The sequence below is a fragment of the Paramormyrops kingsleyae genome, chromosome 14 (genome assembly GCF_048594095.1).
Source record: "Paramormyrops kingsleyae isolate MSU_618 chromosome 14, PKINGS_0.4, whole genome shotgun sequence".
Taxonomy (NCBI): Eukaryota; Metazoa; Chordata; class Actinopteri; order Osteoglossiformes; family Mormyridae; genus Paramormyrops; species Paramormyrops kingsleyae.
This window is the reverse complement of record NC_132810.1, coordinates 2,014,013-2,035,496: the sequence shown is the minus strand read 5'-3', so window position 1 is coordinate 2,035,496 and position 21,484 is coordinate 2,014,013. Positions and strand designations below refer to the sequence as shown.

The 21,484-nt window shown below is 38.5% G+C and overlaps 1 protein-coding gene across 2 annotated transcripts in view; it reads right to left on the bottom strand.

Annotated features, from left to right (window-relative positions):
• The window catches only part of crim1 (cysteine rich transmembrane BMP regulator 1 (chordin-like)), an 84,938-nt gene that overhangs the window by 38,881 nt on the left and 24,573 nt on the right, over positions 1-21,484 (bottom strand). For both annotated transcript variants that reach the window (XM_023825304.2, XM_023825303.2), the window contains 3 exons: positions 4,179-4,421; positions 3,301-3,421; positions 977-1,098 (listed from right to left, as the gene is read on the bottom strand). In XM_023825304.2, the coding sequence (XP_023681072.1) occupies positions 977-1,098; positions 3,301-3,421; positions 4,179-4,421 (486 nt within the window). The remainder of the gene's footprint in view (positions 1-976; positions 1,099-3,300; positions 3,422-4,178; positions 4,422-21,484) is intronic.

Genomic DNA, 21,484 nt, shown 5'->3' with positions numbered 1-21,484 from the left:
TAATTTCTCTGATAAGATAAATACAACCCTAAAAGAGCTTGTGTAGAATGTCAATACACTAAAGTTAAAGGTACGTCATCTGCCAACTTCGACCTGAAGTTCAGCTGCAGCAAAATATAAATTCCATAGTTCACTGCTGGAGGGGAAGTTGGCCGGTATCCCCCTGCGCTAAATCTCCTGCACAGTGTCATCTAGCTTGTAGCGCGCAAATAAAGCAGTCAGCTTGGCAGTGGATGCACAGGAAGAATATTACACCTCACCTGAGGATCTTCTAGCGAAGTGCTCGCTTAAGAAGAAATTTTTAAACATCGAAACTGATGCAACTGTTCAAAACCAGTGTTAATTTGACAAGCTACAGCAAAATGTAAAATATTAATTGACTAAATAAATGAGAATTATATATAGCAAACAAAGATGGGTTCTACACCAATTATAAACAATCAAGCTTGAAAACACTAAATATGAAGAAGGGAACATAACTGGAGTGAAAGCCAAGACAATTACAGTTACTTAATAATCACATCATCTGTTTTAATTAAAGCATTCCATAATTTTAAGCATTTTAATCAACATAGTTACACCCATATAATAATAATTGTTTCAGAATGATTTTATTTTATTTTCTAGCTTGTATAGTTGCATTTTAAAAGGACTCTAATACAATGGGATTCAATTCTTATTTGTTGTTATTTGCAATTTGTATTTATTTATTGAGTGTGTAGGTGAGTATTGTTTTGGAGGCTGCATAAGCAAATTTCGTTGTACAGACCTACTGCACAATGACAACAATTCTATTCTATTCTATTCTATTCTATTTTAATAAAAGCAGTCTCCAAACTCACACAAGAGATTGCTTATACAATATGGGTTATACTGTAGCTTGAAATACTTATTTTCAATCAAAAACTGAGGCATTGTTTACAAAGCTGGACATTCAAAAGGAAAAAAAAAAACACAAACAAAAGCTGAAACTTACCATTGACACACTCTAACACGTCGCAACACGTCCCTGGAGAGCCATTAGCGCGGGCAATGACACGGGGAGAGCTTCCTGTCGGGCAGTGAGGGAAGCCACACGGGCCGGGTAAACATTCACATCTGGAGGAAGCAAGGAAGAACAAGTGTGTTCAACCATGCACTCTACAGCGTATGGATATGGATGCTGAAATACTTCCTTGGCTATATAGATTTCTTCAATAATGTGTAAAATTAAAAGTATTTTATGCAGTTTACTATAAGTTTACACTAAACCATTTGGTAAGTGCAACAAGTTCTCAATTTTTCATTCAGAATTTATAGTGATTAATGTTGGTATTGACATAGCTTTGTAAAAGCATGAAGGAATCACCTCATCAGCCCTTTTACTAACTGAAAGGTAATTTATTTTTTATTGAAAGAAGACTCAGAAAACCACAATGAAATGCAGATTAAACAATCAGTGGATGTGTCCCGCATTTCCAACACCAATCCCTGATGGGATTTTGGGAAGTCATACTGAAACAAAACACTGTTAAAAGTTGGTCATCTTTTATATTCAATAGTTATTCTAATTTGCAGGGTAGGAGTTATATCAATTAGCATAATGAAAAACTACGTTAACTGTAATTACGTTTAATCATTCTGTAGTCAGCACAAGTCAAAACAGATTTATATTTTACAGATTTATATCAATTATTTGTTCAGAGAGAATTTTAAAATATGCTACCGTTGTTTACTGAGAAATACATTTACTGTTGTTTTATATAGTCATCAATTGCTTAGCTGTTCATATGTGTCAGATATAACATCAAGTAAATGACGTAGATTGTTATTGACGTTGAAAAAACATTAATATCAGAACTACCCATACTTCCAAATAAGCAATGTTCCTGTAACAAACATTTAACTCCCTTTTTGATTAGGATCAGCTGATCAGGTATTAAAACACTGGGTTAGCTGCTATTTAGTACACAGTGGTTGGAAAAGGAGATCAGTGACTCTAACAGAAGAATGATCTTTGGCACACGTTCAGCCCGGGGTTCAGTGGCAAAAAACAACCAATTAATCTGATCAATCACAAGAAACGATGGTTAACCGTAAGTTTAAGCGCATCTATAGTAATAATCACATACTTCTCAGCTGTGATCTCCATGCATTTGTTCAAGATACAGTACAAGGTGATTATTTTTTTAAGGGAGAGATCGTACCGGCTTGGGCTGCAGTGCATAAGCCATTTATCTAAAGACCTATTTTTTGCAGGTAAATGATGCAAAGAACAGGCTATGGGCTCGTGAACAGTAGTAAAAAAAATCATACTCAGAGGAGTCATCCTTCACACTACTCTGAACAACTGAGTAGGCCTATATATGTGGCACATGCCAAAAGAAACCTGCAGGATCGAGTGCTTTTTCCCAAATGGGAATCTTCTGACGGCTTTCTTATAGCGTGAGTATATTTTCCTGGAATATTGTAGGTGCATCCAAACCAAGAGAAGGCCCATAAATATATTCTGTGTGATTACATTCATCTTATGGTGAGGCATTTCAATGATGATGAGAGGGTGATTTTCTAATCTCCAGACCATGAGTGGTCACTAAAAAATTTATGAACATAAAAACGATGCTAAACATATACAATGGTTTCCAGCTCTCAACCCACTTAAACACTAATATGAGATTCTGAAGTGCTGGTTGAAACTCCTCTACTGTCAACAAAACATCAAATGAATGAATTTCTAGCAGAATAATAAAATGTCTCTTCAGTATTTTTTCATACACCCAGGAAATGTATACCAAGTTGTAATGAATCCATTTTGGAAACTTGTGGGAGTCTAGATGGCCGATTCATACTATTTTTTCCCCCCAGAGTCACTTGAAGGTTGTTAATAATCAAACTTAAAATTCCATGGATTAGCACCGTTAGCGATTAGCCACCGATAGCAGCACACTTTGTTTTTTTGGTAGCTGCATCCTTTTGTAGCCCCTGAGGACAGAACTTCACATCCTCTCCAGTTGTGAGTTGTATCAGATCTAATCCACTTACTATAAAGTTTGATAACCTACCTAATAGCACAACACTGAAACATGTCGAGGAAATGTAATAATAAATTTTAAAAAAGCAACCAAATAAGATGCGACAAGAATATAGCTTCATGAATTTTTTAGAATCCAAATGCCCATGAAGTCTGCTCATGTTGGTGCCACAAATAGATTTTTTATGTTTACAGCGTGAGCATAAATATTCAGTCAGCACTGGGGGTGCAGTGGGGGGGGGGGATGGACAAGCAAAGGGCCCGTCATATCGCCTTAGGGATGGTCTTACCTGGTGGGCAGTGTGCAGCAGCCGTCAGCGGTCAGGCGTACCTGTGTCTCATAGCTATCAGGGGGACACTGCACTTGCTGCACCGGTGGGCACTCCACTGTACTACAATCCACACTGAAAACTGCAGAGGGAGACACGTGAATGAAAATATATACAGTATACATATATAAGGGCACGATCGTGAAAGCTAATTTTGTCATTTCCATATATGGAAATTCACTATTTCATATGAAGACTTAACATGGCATAAAAAATAAAGCTATCCCAAGCAACTGAATACCCAAAAGAATCAACTGGATCCCAAATACAGTGACTCCCAAGTCAGATTTGCTTTAAAGGAAGGGTGTGGTGAAATTTTTATGAGATGAATTGAGAATACAGATGCTCCTCAACTTACGATGGGGTTACGCTCTGATGAACCAGTCTCAAGCCGAAAATGTCATATGTCGAATTTGAATATGGTATGATAAATAAGTCAATAATTACTGTCACTGAATAAGTAAATAAAAAATTACTGCAAGTATGATTACGTTACGTTATTAAAAACTGTATGAGGTGTTTACGCTTACAATCGCTACACCTGAAGCATGGCTGGGTGGATGGAGCTATCTCCGGACATCACTATAACGTGTCGTACAGCATATTGCTACCCCAGGAACAGATCAGGATTCAAAGTTGACTATTGAATGTGCATCACTATTGCACCATCATAAAGTCAAAATATCGTAAGGTGAACCATCGTAAACCAAGAAGCATCTGCGTATACTTGTAAAATATAAAATAAATCAGTAAACATTCTTTTTCACTGGGAAAAACATCCTGCAACGGACACAACAACTACATGGTAGATGAAGCAGCGTAGCTCGTCCCGCACATACCTGGCTTGCATTCGTAGAGATCACAGCATTCTTCAGGCTTCCCAGAACCCTTTGACACCAGGATGTTGAGATAGCCTGGCTGGCAGACCTTGCGCAGGCACCCAGCGGGGTTGCAGACACAGCGGCTGGGCAGTGGGCAGCATTCCCCCGCAGGTGCATAGCCTTCTATCAGCACAGAGTCCTCCAGGCACCGAGGTGAGAACTGCACCTCACAGCGAGCCTTGGAGCAATCCGGCTTCTCCTCTGCAGGGGCCAAAAGCAATAATGAGGTAATGTTACAGTGGGGCCAGTGCTTAATGAAGAAACTCACTGTATGGTCAAAAGCTTGCTGGTTCATGTCGAGGGAAACCAATATTGAACATAAAAACCCTTAGAACAAGATTTTCTTAGTTATATTAATACATAGTAAATCGGTTGTTTGTTTAAATAAATTCAATGCATTTCAATTCAAATCTTCAGTTCAATTCAGTTGCACCAAAGAGCTTAAGAACATTTTAGCAACAATACCATGACAAAAGGAAATAATACAATTTTGAAAGTGGAGACAATAGTGAATAGGGAAAAAAAAAAGCATGCACTGTTCTGGTCAGAAGAATAAATAAAATCTCTAGAGCTCCATGGTCAAAAGGCTACCCGACAACCTTGAGCACACTTGCACTGTCAGGAAAAGGTGCAGAACTTGGACCTGAAGTTAGAAACTTTACTGAAGCTGTAATGCTCTTATTAAAGAGCATGAGGGAAGCCAGTCGCGGGGCCGGTCCTTATGGTCAAGCTCTGGCTCCGCTCTAACCGAAATCCTTCAGGCATGTTGAGGAAGATACAAATAAAACTAAAACAAGTTATGAAGGAGATAACATTTGCCTGTTCACACATGGATGAGCTGAGCTGAAATACAAACCTGGACTTAATAACACTTCAGGATTTTCTTGTGAAAGTGCCATCTTAATGAATCCACCTCTCAGCCAGACGGATTTATAAATTAGCAATGGGGCTTATTTTATTACGCGATACTGTGTGTGTTATCAGGGTCTTAGTTTTAGAGAGAAGCAGTTACCGCCATTAAACAGACTATGAGGGCATCTCCGAATTAAGCCAAAGTTCATATTACTGTCAGCCGCTACATATCAAAAATGTTATTTTCTAAGTTATAGAATCTCCATGACACAGACGTATAGGAAAAGTTCTGGAGAGCACATAAGGCTAATCAATCAATCAATCAATCAATCAATCAATCAATCAATCAATCCATCTGGTTACATCAAAATCATAACAACGGATTTCATTATTCGTGCAATTAAAACCCAACAATATCTGAAAACCGGAAAGGTACAGGCTGATTCTAAAGCTTATCACGCCTACCATGTATTTTCAAGTTAAAAAACCAAAATCGCAATTTCATCCCAAACCATAAACATAAATATTAGCATAATGCTACAACACAATTATGAATTAATAAATATAAAAGAGCGACATATTTTGAAAAATATACGCGATGTATATCCACCTTCTAACCATCTATACTGATCAGGGTTGTGTGTGTGTGTGTGTGTGTGTGTGTGTGTGTGTGTGTGTGTGTCGGGGGGGTTACTTAAGAAAGGTTACACCCCAGATGGAAAAGCAGCCCATCAAAGGGCACATACATGCTCACACTGCAAGCCAGTTCAGAGGCGCCAGTCAGCCCAACGGAATTTCGTTGGAGTGTGGGAGGAAAGCGGTGAACCCGGGGAGAGCAGAATACCTAGAGGTAAGCTGCACAATGCGGTAAGAACTTACAAACTTCACACAGGGTGTCGGAGAAACAGCAGTGCCAACCGTGAGCTACCATGGTACCCTTAAGAGACACGAACACACACAGAAAAGAAAAGAAATAAAAACAACAGCAACTCAGAAAAAAAAACGAGATCTGTTCCCTATCTTTAAGTCAAATTTGCTAAGTCCGAAAAATAATATGTAATAATTATTAAATAGTAATAATAAAATTAGCTAAATACAGTGCTGTATTGTACCTCGAGCCACAAAATGTTTTCACGAGAGTTATGACAAACATTTGTATTTAACCCAAATTTTTTATATAATAAGCTGTATGGGCAGCCCTTTCATAAGTATGAGTTGTGCATAAGTCAGATGTTCTTAACTGGACTGCCTGTATCTGCTGAACGATACCCACTGTAATTTAAAAACTCATAAGATGTCATGTGACTGCCCCTAGTGCCGTCTGAAAACAGAGGCTTCAGCTAAAGATGCTTCACATTTTCTTCACAAGTCATGATAAGCAATGCTCACTTACGTATCAGCCAGGAGGTTAAAACCCCTTCAGCTTTCAAACAGTAAATCACAGAAAAGCTATGTTGCATGCCAGTGAATCAAAAAAGCAATAAAACTATATGATCTTGGAAAAAATTATACAGATGCCGGGTCTACTGGCTCCTTATACACAAAGGTGATGCACTGGTGTTAATTCAGTCTGGATTCTTATGCCAGACTCCATCTATTACAATAATAAATTGTTTTCCAAAGAAGATACATACCAAAGAAAAAGAAAAAAAAATCTGTTGCTGCCCATGCATGCTCACTGCATGCTCACTGCATGCTCACTGCATGCTCACTGCATTCAGATGCAATTAACCTCTTTGTCATTCCCTGAGACGGAGAAATGTTACATGATTCACACTTTAAGTAAAGAGTTTCTGTCCTCTAGTTCAATTTCTGTTTCACAAAGGCAGATGAATCCAACATGAGGAACAAGTAAATATCTGAGGCTAAAATCTGCACACCCTGCTACTTACCCAAAGTGCAAAGGTCACACTCATAAAAACAAATACTGTCTGTTTATGCTTAACCAATGAAGTTGAGAAATCTAAAATATGTGTGAATGATTCATCGCTCCATCTTCTACCCAATCATCCTGGTGAAGATTGTAGTGGTGGCTGGGGACCTGGATGGAATAACTCAACTCTTAATTGTTGTTACATTGTAGACAAATAGACATACTTTATTGATCTCAAGTGGGAAATTCTGTGTAGGCTGCAATACAACAATGAACAAGAAAATTTCAAGACTGGGCTTCTATTATGAGATTTGTGTCGTGAACAGAAAAAATGAAATCAATCTTTTATTCTTCAGAAATTGAGATAAACACAGCTAATACATTTGCTTTCAAACAATATTTACCTGCCCAGCAGCATCAGATGGACAACAGAAGATTAGCAACTGCCAGCCATCTAGTTAGATCACAGTATATGGAGTGAAAGGCAACTAATTTGTCTTGTGAAATACCTAAATATGACGGTAATTTGAACGGCAGATGCTTAGAGGGATTCATCTACCTCTCAAGTCTAATTCCAGTATATTCAAGTAATTCAAGTATAATTCCACTGAAAACTGTTAGAAATATTAAATGAATGTGTTTATTGTCATTTTGGAATTTTAATAGCATATTTAACTTAAAGTAGTAGTGCTATCTACTATAATTGATTAAATAAAGTATTTAATAGAAACTGAATTTAAATGTGTTCATTTATTATATGTTAGAAGCTTTCATACAATGAGATGTCTGAATGGCTGTGATAGAAAATATACACAAAGATTAACTAACAATGGTAACATAACTTTTACTGTGTGTTTCTGTCACAGATTACTAAATTGACACTCTGTATGCACACAATGCAAAGAGCAATGGCAATTCATTGTACATCATTATTTCAAATATATAAATTCATCAATTTCCTTATCCTGTATTAGTCAGTAGAAGAACTGCAGGTAGAAAACCAATACAATCAAAAGAAAAAAGGGAAACAGACGTCAACATAGAACAAAGGGATTGTGAGGCAGAGCCCAGCATCAGTGAGCGATGACAACAAATACTGAAAACAACAATCAATTTTGGCAAAAGCTAAGGAATTTAATACTGTTACATAGCAAAAGGTGCAAGCCAGACATATGGCTGAAATATGTATCCAGCATGTAATCTTGAAATGGCTATTTGACCTATCAATTTTTAAGAAGGTTAAGCCTGGCATAGAATAACCTCAAAGGTTATTTTAGTTTCCTAACCACCCATAAGTTACAAATGTTTACTTGAGCTGGGGGGGGGAGAATAGCCAAACAAATGAAAATGATCAAATGCAGCTGCAAACTAGTCAACTCATCATAACATACAGCCACAGAACCAGATATAAAGATCATGTGACGTATCCTCAGTACAGTACGTTCAAGATATTATAAATATCCTAATTGTTACAATATAATATCTGACTTCTAGTAACTAAGGAAACCAGGTTCCAGGTTTCTCCGGCAACTGATTCAACTATGTTGTTGCCGCATCCCAGAGGGAGGAGAAGGGAAAAAAGTAGATAAATAAGAATTTAAATTTAATGTTGTATAAAAAATATTAAATATAAATAATTTAAAATTATTATAAAATAATGATATAAAAATAAATCAATAGAAGACAAAGGAGCAGTTATTTGGCAATGTTAAACATCATTCAGGACCTGCTAGGTGAAGAAACAAATCAACATTTTTTCTTTGTGAATCCTTTGTGAAGTAGTACATTATCTTAACATTATATATCTTGAAGTCATATTTAGTTTAACGTAAAGGCTAAACATAAAAGCAAATTGGTGTCTTTTAAGGATAATAGCCACTGAAGTGTAATAATAAATATTTGCGCAAATGTATGTCATTTTATATATTCATTAAAACGAATGTAACAAAACGCTGTAAACAAGCTGTGCTCAGTTATTCATTCGGACTGCTAATGAAAAGGTACCATTACTAAATTACCTCACTGAAACTTTTTAACTGTCAAAGTTGACAGCAGTGGTACCACAGAGCACTACTGGGAACCCCGGCACATCGCTGCTATGGATCACTACAGGAATCCGGGGTTCTGAAATCCACATCACAAAAGATGACTACAACTAAATGTCACGGCTCACTTGGAAACTGGCTATTTGTATAGCGGCTGCATAAAATAATGAAACATCAATGTTCCTGTGAGTTTTTATAGTGCGGTTTAATTATGCTTTGCACAGTTTGATCGCAGATCTATACATATCCAGAGGAGGTTTGTACTATAAAACACACACAAAAAAGACCATGCACAATATTAGACCACGAAGATTAACAAATATGAATAACAGAACCAATCCAGTACAAATACATTTCAACCTCACTTCTATGTTTCAGTGGTAAAGAATGCATATCCCACTGCCATTGACATTTTACAAATAAGCATCATAACCTCTCTACTGCACGCATTTTCAATTGGTTTCCAGTCAAATCGATTTAAGTGCACAATGGCCCAAAATACACAGCTTAAATATGTTCATCAGAACAATAATTAGTTAAATTTAATTGCCACTGATGTTAGTCCACACATTAGAAGGATGTGTGCACATTCATATTTCTTTGCCAAACAAATGACATTTTTCTCTTAATCAAATTAGAGATTGCTTTCAGTGACAGTGTAGAAAGAAAACTACTTTTTTCATCATTAAACAAGTACCAGGTGGCATAGTGTTCAATGACAAAAACAAAAGAACCACAATTAAAAGAATAATTAAACTATAGTTTGATGGTTTTAATGTGTAATTATAAATCAGAAATGTCTCTTTTTCCAATTGCAATGTTTAGTGACATTTTATTTCCTAGACAGAATGTGCAGAAGCAAGGATTCCCCTAAATTAAGGAGCAAGAAAATCACAGAAGTGACAAGTAGCTCCTGTAATATAATGAAAAAAATCAGTTTGTATTTTCAAAAAGAATCAACCAGAAGCAGGCAAACATATTTATGGTATTTAAATTGCTTTCTTACAGGTAGGGAAAAGTATCTGCTATATTCCACATGTGAAGGCAGGATTTTTCCCCCCAGGCAACAAATACCCTGTAGCAAGTCTTCCCAGCTACAGCTGGACTGCTGTCAGTTAGACACGAGGGAGTAATAAAAAAAAGGAAAGAACCAGATGTCTGGCTTACAGCCAGCAGAACGGAGGACCAATCTGTCCCAGTGTGCAATGAAGACCCGCACTCATATGAATAATGCAGTTTCATCCCCTTCCAGTTCGTTTTGTGTTTACATATTATAAACACTATAGGTTAAACAACACACACAGCTTGTTTTCTTAGGTAAATAATTTTAGCCACCGTCTTACTGTGTTTTTCACATTGCTTATTATTAATATATATTTTTTAAAACCCATGCAAGGAAAGGTAACTGGTGAAGCATAATAAAAGCGAAATGTTACAATTTTAAAGTAAATAGGTAATAATTTCACAAACATAAGTCCCTGAACTTTATAAAATTTAAACGTTTTACAAAAGAGCATTTTGGCTAATGCAAATTTCAAAAATTTCGTAGAGGTTGTCTGAAAGAGTCTAAATGTCCATATTTTTTTTGTGGAACCAGTAGATCTTTCATCCCTACAATGTTGTGCTGGGTCTGAAAACGAATTACAGGCGTTTTCATTGGATACTTGTTTAGCTGCTCCTTCAAACATATCACTATTATATCATTATTATGCGAAAAGTGTATATAAAAATGCAGGAGCAACAAAAACATAAAATCAACACTGAGGCAAGATTACAAGGCACATCAAATGGGCAGAAAACGTCAGCTCCCCCTCCCATTGCCCCATTTCAACCCAGTTACAAAAATTGAGTACATCAAACATAAAAAGATGAAGAGCAAAGTTTGCATATCAGAAGGTGTAATTTATGAGCGAGCAGTTCCCTGAGAGTACAAATAACGCTACCATTTACATGGTCATCTGTACCCTAAAGTGATGACATGGTTGATGTCTTATGAACATATTGACCTATATATAGTGTTTTATACTACTATATGGTTAGCAAACTATACCATATATAGGTAAAAGCATGTTAGCCTGTCGGTATCTTCTAAATCATTGATGTTTCGGACGCAAAAAAGGGTACGTACAAAAACAATAGGTGTATATGAAAGTCGACATGAAACTAAATATGGGGTAAAATTGTGTTTGAATTAATTTAATGAAATCATTCATAAAACACATCAAAGGGCTTGAAGGTAACATTCTGCGTGAGAAAGGAAATTAATGATACATTTAAAATTATCAGAGGGCTTTAAGAACATTCTTTTCTCCGGGCCACAATAAATCTCTCAGCACCGACAAAATCTTTAAAATGCCTCTCGTTAAATGGGTACAGGTGTTATATAAAGCTATTTAAGCACCTGTATTAATAAGAATTATATGAGAAAAGGCTGCCCCTTGCTGCCATTACTGTTGCTATTTTCACAGCCATTAACTGCCGCAACACCAACATATATTAGAAATTAAAATGTGCTTTATATGGAATAGGATTATTGAGGAGGAGAAGGTGGAGCTTTTTCAGGCAACACAGCAAGCGGCACCAGATGAAACTAGGACTCAGGAGTGACTTAGAAGGAGATGGAGTTAGTTGGGTGCCGGGTTCGAAAGAATGCGATACAACCACAAATATTAACATGTTCACGGAAAGAAAGATTAAAAAGCAACCTACATGTGTCTGAAATACATAAAGAATCAGTTCAGTGTGAGAAGAGAAAGACAGTACAGGCATCAAACTGGAGTTTGGGTTTTGCAGGTACAAAAATGTAAATAATAATAATAATAATAATTTAACTTTTATTGTCAAAACGCTGTAGTGAAGCTTATTTTTCCACATTCCAACATTCAATAGTTAAAAGGCGAAATATTCCTTAAAACTGTTTGTTGTTTCATGATATTATTGTACAATATTACATAATTAATAATGTAAAATGTATCAGTCGGAATTCTGTTTTGTGTCTCTCATAGCTTGCCCTCCTCAAAGAGATAATGCTGTAGGTCCTCGGATGGGGTCTTTCCTGGCAGATTTACATACTTACAGTAACTTACTACATGGAGCGATTCCGTTTCTGGGATAAGAGGGATCCCGTGCTTTTGATCTCTTTTCCTGCAACAAGCACAGTTTAGCTCCAGCAGGTCAACTATGCTCTTTTCTTTCCCAAAAGAAAAATGACCATCTCATGTTTTTTGCTTAGTTAGTAGTATGTTTGATATACTGGGAGCCTTTCCCAGCTTATACTGTGGCCTTGTTTCTATAAACAGCCATCACGAATCTCTGAAAAACAATGCCTTAGTTTAAGTTACCTTGTTTATCAAACTAACTACTCACCATGACAGCATCTGACTAGTATCAGTCAGACATCTACACATACTTTCGTATCAAGTGAATGCCCCTCCCCCCAAGGATCATCACCTTAATGCAGTGCTGGCATCTGCATGCCATGTCTCCTGGTCGGGACCAAATCAGGCTGTGGGCAGAAGCCAGACAAAAGATCCAACAAAGGCCCGTATGCAACATACTGTACCAAGAGAGCAGAGCACATATCCTGCTAGGTACTACTGTAGGTTGCCAGTGGGGGGGGGGGGGGGGGGGGATTTCTTCTGCACAACCCCTCCCTTTCCCCCAGCCATCTTGTGGACACTGGAGCCAAATCTTTGATTTGAGGAGCCTGTCCTACTCTGTAGTTCCCCGTGGTGGAAGACCTCAGACAGGGGTAGAAATCTCTCAAGCTAAGAGCTACTCAGGTAGGATTTCTCCTAGGTGCTGAGTAGATGCTTAGAAAGGTATTCCCTACAAACTGTGGTCTACGTGTGATGGAGACACCTAGAGGGGCATGACTGGAAAGAACAGCCAGAGAGATCTAAAGCTGATCAGGGAAATGTCATCAGGCATCTGTGCAAGCTGTGGACTGTCCATAACAAACACATAATATGCGTTCAGTCCAATAAAGAATACATGGTCTGACTTGAAGCCTTGTGTTTTGGATACTCAGGTTTTATCTCTGGGTTTTATACTGGTGCTGTCATGGCATTGCTAAATAGAGTGTGTCACCACCGTCTGATTGGCCGAAATGCACGGAGATTCCGGTGTTTTGCATCAATATGCATGGATAATCGCTGGGCTATTCAAATCAAGGTCCATGCCCTGCTGATTTTCTAATCTTCCTTTACATGGGAACCAGGTGTAAAGCCTCTGGCCAATCAGAATCGATGATTATTAAACTAAGTACATGGGAGAACTGAACACAAGGCGTGGATTTGGAAAAGATCCAGATTTGAAGAGCCCTGGATTATTGGAAGGAAGAAAGGGCATAATTCTACATATTATAATTAGTAGTATTGCAGATTGCGATGTATTGATGCATCCCCGATAACACAAAATGAGTTCCTAATGCAAATTTATGCAAGCGAATTCTAATTCCGCTAGCGTTTGATGCTAAAATAAGGCCGCAATTCTCACAGACTTTCTGGCGGAAATCAGCACATAGTAAATCACGATGCACCCAGCGTGAACAGTAAATAAGCTTCTCTTCGTTTTGAAATCGCTGTCGTTGTCCAAAGCCAACCCTTCTGCAGTGGAAAACTGAAGTGAGCTGGAACAGTGCTGTAACTAGTCTCTCGTAGAGATCCGGCCTGGGTACAGCTCAGTCCACGTATGCCAGGGAAAGCACCACAAGACAGCTGGGCTCCTAACCCTTCTCAGGCCCCCACGGGCACCTATTAGCAACCAAACACCGACATGAGCCCTTGGGCAGAAAGAGTCAAATTTGACTAAAACACAGAAAACTACATATTTATATAAATGTAAATAACTTTCAACACCTGCGGTAGTTGCATATTGAATCTTGTTTTACCAAGTGCCCATCTAACACTCCTTTCACAAACCGCCCAACAGAAACTATACAAACCCAAACAAGACAATTAGGCTAATCGGGACCAGTTGATTTTCATCTCCTGGGTTACCTCTAGGTATTGGGGCTGGTGATCAATCTCTATGGAAACACCAACGATCATGGAAACCCATCCGTGCCATTGCTGGCTTACAACTGAATTACTGGACTTGAAACAACCTTGGACTTAGACTAAGCTTTGCCAGAGAATTCCTCAGTCAAAAAAAAAAAACTAAAAAGGCAAATAAATTCACTTGGGGGCTGGTTTCAATTGAAATGGATAAATCATGAGAAAGGCTGCGTCTGCCTTTAAGAGCTACCGCTCAAGGCTTTATGCATCAGTTCAGCTTTATATGGCCTAAATCTGGCAGTGGCTGGGCTGTTAGCCCTTAGTATTGCTTTCAGCATTCAATCCAATGTAAAATCCCCCCTAGAATGAGAATCTTCATCTGCTAACGAGTGTTTCATCCTACAAAACGGTATCGGGCATTTGGAGACACTAACATGTACACATCAATTCTTTAAGCATTCTGCATCAAGGAAAAGGTATATTCCTTTAATCCACAAACATCCATCCATCCCCCAGCTACTTATTCAATATAGGGTCACAAGCAATCAGCATAGCACAACACTCAATAACCTGCAAAACTGGGACGCATAATTGATCTTCAGTACTTGAACTGTACATATCAGTAAAGCAGTACAGCATGCGTGAGCAATCATGTTTGACCAGCCACAAGCAGCAAACTCTGAGGAACAAGCAACCGCCAGCCAGACAGCAGCTGCTGCTGAAAAGTGCTCAACAGGCCCATAGCGGCAGCTTTCCCCCGTCATCCATCACTGTCACTGTGAGAGCCATCATCTTTCTACAGATTTCCACCACATGGCTAAGACTGCAAATCAGCAACATCAAGTAAAATGAACACATGCATGTGCAAACAGCAAAAAGCAGGCAGGCTGTCCAAACTGGCACAGCGCACTCTGTGGTGTATCACTGCAATGACAGGTTTCAGGAGCAGGGAGATGGAAACAAAAAATGTAATTTAAAGTTTATATATATCAATCTGGATATAACAACTGGAACGAGATTTCATGTTTCAACAAGTCTTTGTAGTGGAAAGTCAGAAACCACTTTGTAGTAAATCTTTACTATGACAGGTGTGCTTCTTATGTGTGAACTTACCACAACACTATTGATTAAATCTTAAAATCATCTGTTAAACCCACTTTCTATTTCTCATTCTTTCCAGGTGGAAAAAAATGAAATTTCTTTGCTGTCATTCCTCTGAGATATAGAGCAAGATTTACAGAATATAATGCAAAAGTCTATAAAAGAATATGATGTTCAGTAAAGTGGAAAAAAAAACTTTAAGGTTTGAAATTCCATGGTTGTCACAGGAATTAGGGAGAAATAAGATGTATCTTTAGACACAACCACTACCTCCAGCAGCACACAACCACTACCTCCAGCAGCACACAACCACTACCTCCAGCAGCACACAACCACTACCTCCAGCAGCACACAACCACTATCTCCAGCAGCACATCCACAGCGAAGGCCTGCTTTGTGCCCTGTGGTACCGGGGACTGGCTCCTGGTCCCAGTGACTATGTCTAGTATAAGCAGTTAGAAGATGGATGGATGGATGGATGGATGGATGGATAACTGTTACCGATTTTCTTCAGCATCTCTGAATTGCAGCTGAAAACTAAATTTACAAAATTCAGTTCAGCTCAGCTCAATATATTTTTAATGCCCCTAAACAGTCATAGAATATCTGGTACTACAACAATAATTAGAAATTAGTATTATGTCCAAAACATAACTGACTTTTCTAAATAAAATGATCAGACCTAGCACTGAGCAGTTTAGAAATATACTTATAAATTTCACACAATGCAGTCTTGAGGTCACTGCAGAATTTATTTAAACATGGCCAACTTAATACCAGCCTAACAATAATGATTTTACGGGACAATAAAAAAGAAAGACTCATTCATATGAATACGACATGGCAGCCTTGACGCAAGTCTTGATATCTTGGGATGGGGTTTGGGGGCCCCTGCCGGCCTGGAATCCACAGGCTGACTTGGCAAGCCTGAATTCCTTATATCAGAGACAGTAGGACTCATGGGTAATTTATACACATGGAATAAAACAGCTTGAATGACTTTCATTTTTTCTTCTACGATGTGATATTTTTATGGAACAGAGAGAAGAACTCAACTGAGAGACTAAGGAAACAACTGAAACTTGAAGAGAATCTTCGTAGGTCCAAGATTTCAGGAAACAGACTATCAAGCTGTATTCTTTAAATGGACACTCATCCTATTTGAAAACAGCCACAATTCCTTTCTGGTGATTTTTTTTATTAGCATTAAAAATAAAACAAATTGTTGTTCAGTCATTCAGTAGAGAGTTATTTACTTATAACTTACAAAAAGATGAATTTTCAGATATTGTCCAAATGTTGGAGGGAGATAAGAGGTTAAAGGATCATTTAAAAATGCCATTTGATTTAACTCTGAGTGGGATTACAAAGGAAACTGACATATTTGAAAGAAAGAGCAGTCATTTAAGCTGATAACGTATTTGAATTGCCAAGAGGAGTGAAATCTTTTGAACTCCAGAATTACAGTGATAATGATGAAATTCCACACTGGCATAAGAACCTGAAAATAAGCACAGATTGAAAAACAATCTGAAACTCTCTGAAGAAATGGCAATTAAGTATCACATTGTTAATGTCCCTGTCCTAATTTGAGTTGAGACAGGTAGTTACCCTTGGGTTCCATTCATTATGTAGAAGAGAAACGCTATGTCCGTGAAAAGGTTCTTGCTTTACATATAAAAAGCACAATTAATTAATAAAGACTGACATTTCATAAAAACTTAATACAGACTTTGACACCATGTGAAAACTAAAGATGATCTACGCAGATCAAACACGTGCAGCAGCGTAGCTTAAGCTGCTCACGGGTGGCTCCTCTAACATGTGACACGGCCACCTTAGGCAACAACATGCATAATTCAGATGGATAAAATACAGGGGTTAAAACACTACAGCACTGCTCTACTTTAGCATTGTCTTATGAAATAACCAGCTTGGATAAGGCTGACTGAAAAGTGCAAAGCTATTGGAAAGCCACATGAGAACCACCCAGCTGTACTGCAAACAAGACATGATACATATTTTCCAATGGTCTGATACACATTCAGTATTGCTCTGCTTAATTAGCACTGATACACAGGACACAGAGAGGGACTATGGCTTAGAATACACCCAACATTGTGCGTCTGTTGGAAAAAAGGGAGGGGGGGCCGTCTGTCCTTGGTCACTTTCATACTCGTCCTTGTTCTCCCCAGTGACACCAGCATATTCCACGACCTGCTGCTGAGGTAAACTTCCTGCGTAGCTCTCATAGCGAGCGGCCAGTCATGCAGAACTCTCACAGCCAGTGTCCACAAATTATTTCCCAACACGTGTTCTATGCAGTTATTAATACATGACAGGAGAAACTGCAGACAGGGTTCACAAGGTGCAGCGATGAACTCAGAAGTCTAAGATGCCATTACGCCATAAACACAGCCTCAAGTAGCATGAAAATTTTGAAGTGGACTTTTTTCATTGATTCAGAACATTCTGTTTTGCCGAGAACTTTTTAATGACCATATATTAGATTCTTAGTTACTCCAACTGTTGTCAGAGAATGTACCAATATCCAAAAGCTTAGGAAAATGTTTTTAAATCCCCCCCCTCCCAAAAAAAAAAAAAATCTCACCACTTATCAGAGGTGGAGATTTCAGGTCCAGAGAGTACAAATCCAGTCCAAGATTTTGTTTCAACCAACCAGTTGAGTATAAAGAGTCACAGTTACAGAGGACTCAACTGGTTGGTTGAAACAAAATCTTGGTCAGGATTTGTACTCTCTGGACCTGAAATCTCCACCTCTGCCACTTAAAAATATAGAATTACTCTAAGAAACAGTGTTCTGTTTAGGGTTATACCACAGAAGGGGGTTTCACAAGGTTGGAATGAAAGTAAATAACTGAGCACTCCACCTCCACAAACATGTCATCACGTTCATGGCTGCATATCATGGCAAACTCAGCTCCTTCATACATACGTAAGATGTGTATTTAAAAATATGCAGTGATGGTGAATCCATTATGCAAGTATTGAAGGCAAGTGCAGTTCACATCAACAGATGTATGAAAATGTAGATATTCTCAAATCCGATGTACCATTATACACCGAACAAATGAACATCTGACCAACATGTCAACAACATTTTTCAAGACTTTTCAAGCCATATTCTAGAACACGCCTTTGGGGACCCAGTAGACCACAGTGGTAGTGAATTCCCACATTTTTTATTCACCATCATAGAACATAGTTGATTATTTGTAGCAGGTACTTCACAGAACTCTGATGACCTTCTCTGGAAATTTTATTTCCTCTAGTCTGTTTCTTCATACCTGGTGGAATGCTTTGTTCTAATACTGTAGTTCTTCTAACATTATTTTCCAAGCAAGCATGAACTATTTAAATCTCTGTAACCCACGTTTCTTCAGCCTTAGGTATGCAGTATTTATACAATCACATCAATGAATCAAGCCTCACAAGTCAGTATTTGAAAACACAAGTCACATTAAGTTACACAGTTTCACTCCTGGCCAACTGTTCAAAGAGTTTCAGCTTTTTAGGGCTGGAGAAAGAAACAAAGAGAAACGAAGAAGTGAAAGGCATCCTTAACACTGCAAATGCTCAATCAGCCTGTGATTTTGCACTGATCTTCCAATCCAATGCTAGCTATATTTTCAAAAGCAAGTTCTGGGTATTTGTAGCTACAGGGAAGTCCAGACACAGACACACACACAAACGCACACACACACACACACACACACACATATATGTAGATATATAAAATGAATCTAATCACTGTTTTCAATACTGGAGGGAACAGGGACAGATCCATTAAGTGCCACCGTCCTCTGGCATCGTCCTGTACGGCCTCGTCCTGTACAGCCTCGTATGTACAGGCTCCCTGTCTGCTGCATTGGCTGTATATATTCATCTATGCATATGTAACTGTATGCTTCATTTGTAATTCATGCAAATCTGATGATTTTACGGTGGTTGAAACCCTCTTACAAGCCACTGTAGCTATATTATTATGACCCTAATACACAATTTAATTTTAGATGGGGACAGGAAGAACAGGTGACAATCATGAACACTTATGGTTGGTTTATTATTCGTTAATGGTTGTTCTTATTATAAATGGATGACACTGGTTTCTTCCAGCATTCATTCCATCCCTAATTAAGGATTATTCTAACAGCATTACACGATAAGAGATTTCGCGGTACCACAGCTGGTTTAAGCAAGGTTTCTGCACTGGTCACCTACTTTTAGATGCTACCAATCCCCCATATATTAGGTGGTATCTCCTGGCAAGGAGATTTTCTAGGTTCAGATTGTTCTTCTGGCAGGCAATGAAACCGCAGGGCAAGGTCAGTGCCACTCAAGTTTGAACTAACATATAGCAAAGAGATGTAAAAGCGCTTCATCACTCAAGTTTCCTAACTAAAATGAAACCCAGAAAAGAGCAGAAAAGCAGTTCCTGCCTCCTCCTCCGGGGCCAAATGCTATCCGTGTCAATTCGTTTTTTCCGGTGAAAGCAAAAGCATGCTTATTTAAACTATCCAGATTTGCTTTGCTCCGTGCTTTGTTAACAAAAAGCCCCTGTCTTCACTTGCCCGCGTTCCGCGCTTCCATCAGCTTAATGGCCCTGTCAGAGAGGGGGCTCGCACTGCAATAACTGCCACGTACACTTAGCCGTTGCCAGGTAAATATGCTAATTAAAAATGATGCCGTGCGTAGATAATCTTCAGAAAGGGCAGGGTCAAAACCAAGCTTCAAATTCTCAGAGCAAACAGAAGGTTTTTTTAAAAAAAATATCTTTGTCAAACTGTATGAACAAGGTGAAAGAAGTGATACGGATTTTTCAGTACTGTCCCAACTCTTGTTTAGTAAAATTTTTAATGAACATATACCTTTTTTGAGAGTTATGATTGCCTATTGTATGCTATATTGAACCTGTTTTTGCTTATTTTGTCCACAAAGTCATCAACCATAGCATTTACAGTACATGGTTATAATCTCCAGTAAAACAAAATCATTACATTATAGGTGACCATTCAAAGGGAAATATCACAGGGTAAATACCCAGCTCTGCAGGATCTCCCCCCATAACACACAGTCAGAAAGCTAGAGTCCGATTTATCCTTTTATTAGTTTCTTTGTATTTTCGGTCCCTGGTATCAATTCAGGCACACGAAACAGCACGGCGCAAATCCCATCAGAAAACAATTCCTCAATATAACAGCATGCCGTCGCGCAAGGACACGAAGGCTGCGGTATTCTGCAGATCTTTGCCATAAAAAAATATATATAAATAAAAATATTGCCTTGTGAATTTATCATGTCAATAAAACTCAGCTAGGGGGGGCCGTGGAAGATGAATCAGCTGATTGCCAATTTAGGGGCTGGTAGTTCTCGGCACTGGCTTTTTATGATGGCCCCCCCTGTCATGTTTAAAGTCTGCCTGAGTTCCTAAATCACCTTTACAGTAAAGCAGTTGACATCAGGTTCCAGAACCATCATACACTTGACCTGCTTCACAGTGCCAATTCTCTAACAGTGAGCTCTCAGCCAACAGAAGAGGGGGATTAGCTGTGGAGTCCCCCCCCCCCCCCCCCCATTTAAAGATAAGCTGGTTTTTAAGGTTTAAGTGCCACACCCTCCCTTCCCCTTTTGAATGCCCTGGAGGTATCTATGCACTTTCAAACATTAACAGCGATTTGAAATTTGAAGCCACAAATGGAGAATTGCAAAGGCAGGTAATGTGTGGTTGTTATTTTGGGTATATTAGCTACGTTTGGGAAAGATGGTGGCACAGGAGGTAGTGCTATTGTTCGGCAACCAGAGGGTTGCCGGTTCGAGCCCCTGGTTCCTCCTGACTCCATCAAAGTGTCCTTGAGCAAGACACTGAACCCCAAATTGCTCCCGGTGAGCTGGTTGGCGCCTTGCATGGCAGCCTCTGCCACCGGTGTATGAATGCAGCCCATTTACCATGTTTGCTTCCGTTTGTCCATTCATCTATCCATCCATCCACCCACCATTATATCTGTCTTTTCGTCCATCCATCCATCCATCCCCCATACATCCTTCCATTCATTAATTTGTGTTTTAAAATTCCTATTTAATTTTTATTATTTCCAGCAACAAGACGATTAAAAATATATATTTTATATTAGTATTAATACTCAAGTAATTTAAACCAAAACAGATCGTGAATGATGTACTGTACAGCAAATTAGTTATAATTTGGCTTTGAACCAATCAAACCTGTACAATGATTCATAGAGGAGAAATGCAACCTAAATTTCAAGATAAAGCTCTGTAATTCTCATTACTGTCTCAGCAATTAACAATGGTGGTTAAAGTTTACAATGTTCTACACAATTTCGCTGGAGCTACAGAAGTTTACAGAGAAACAGA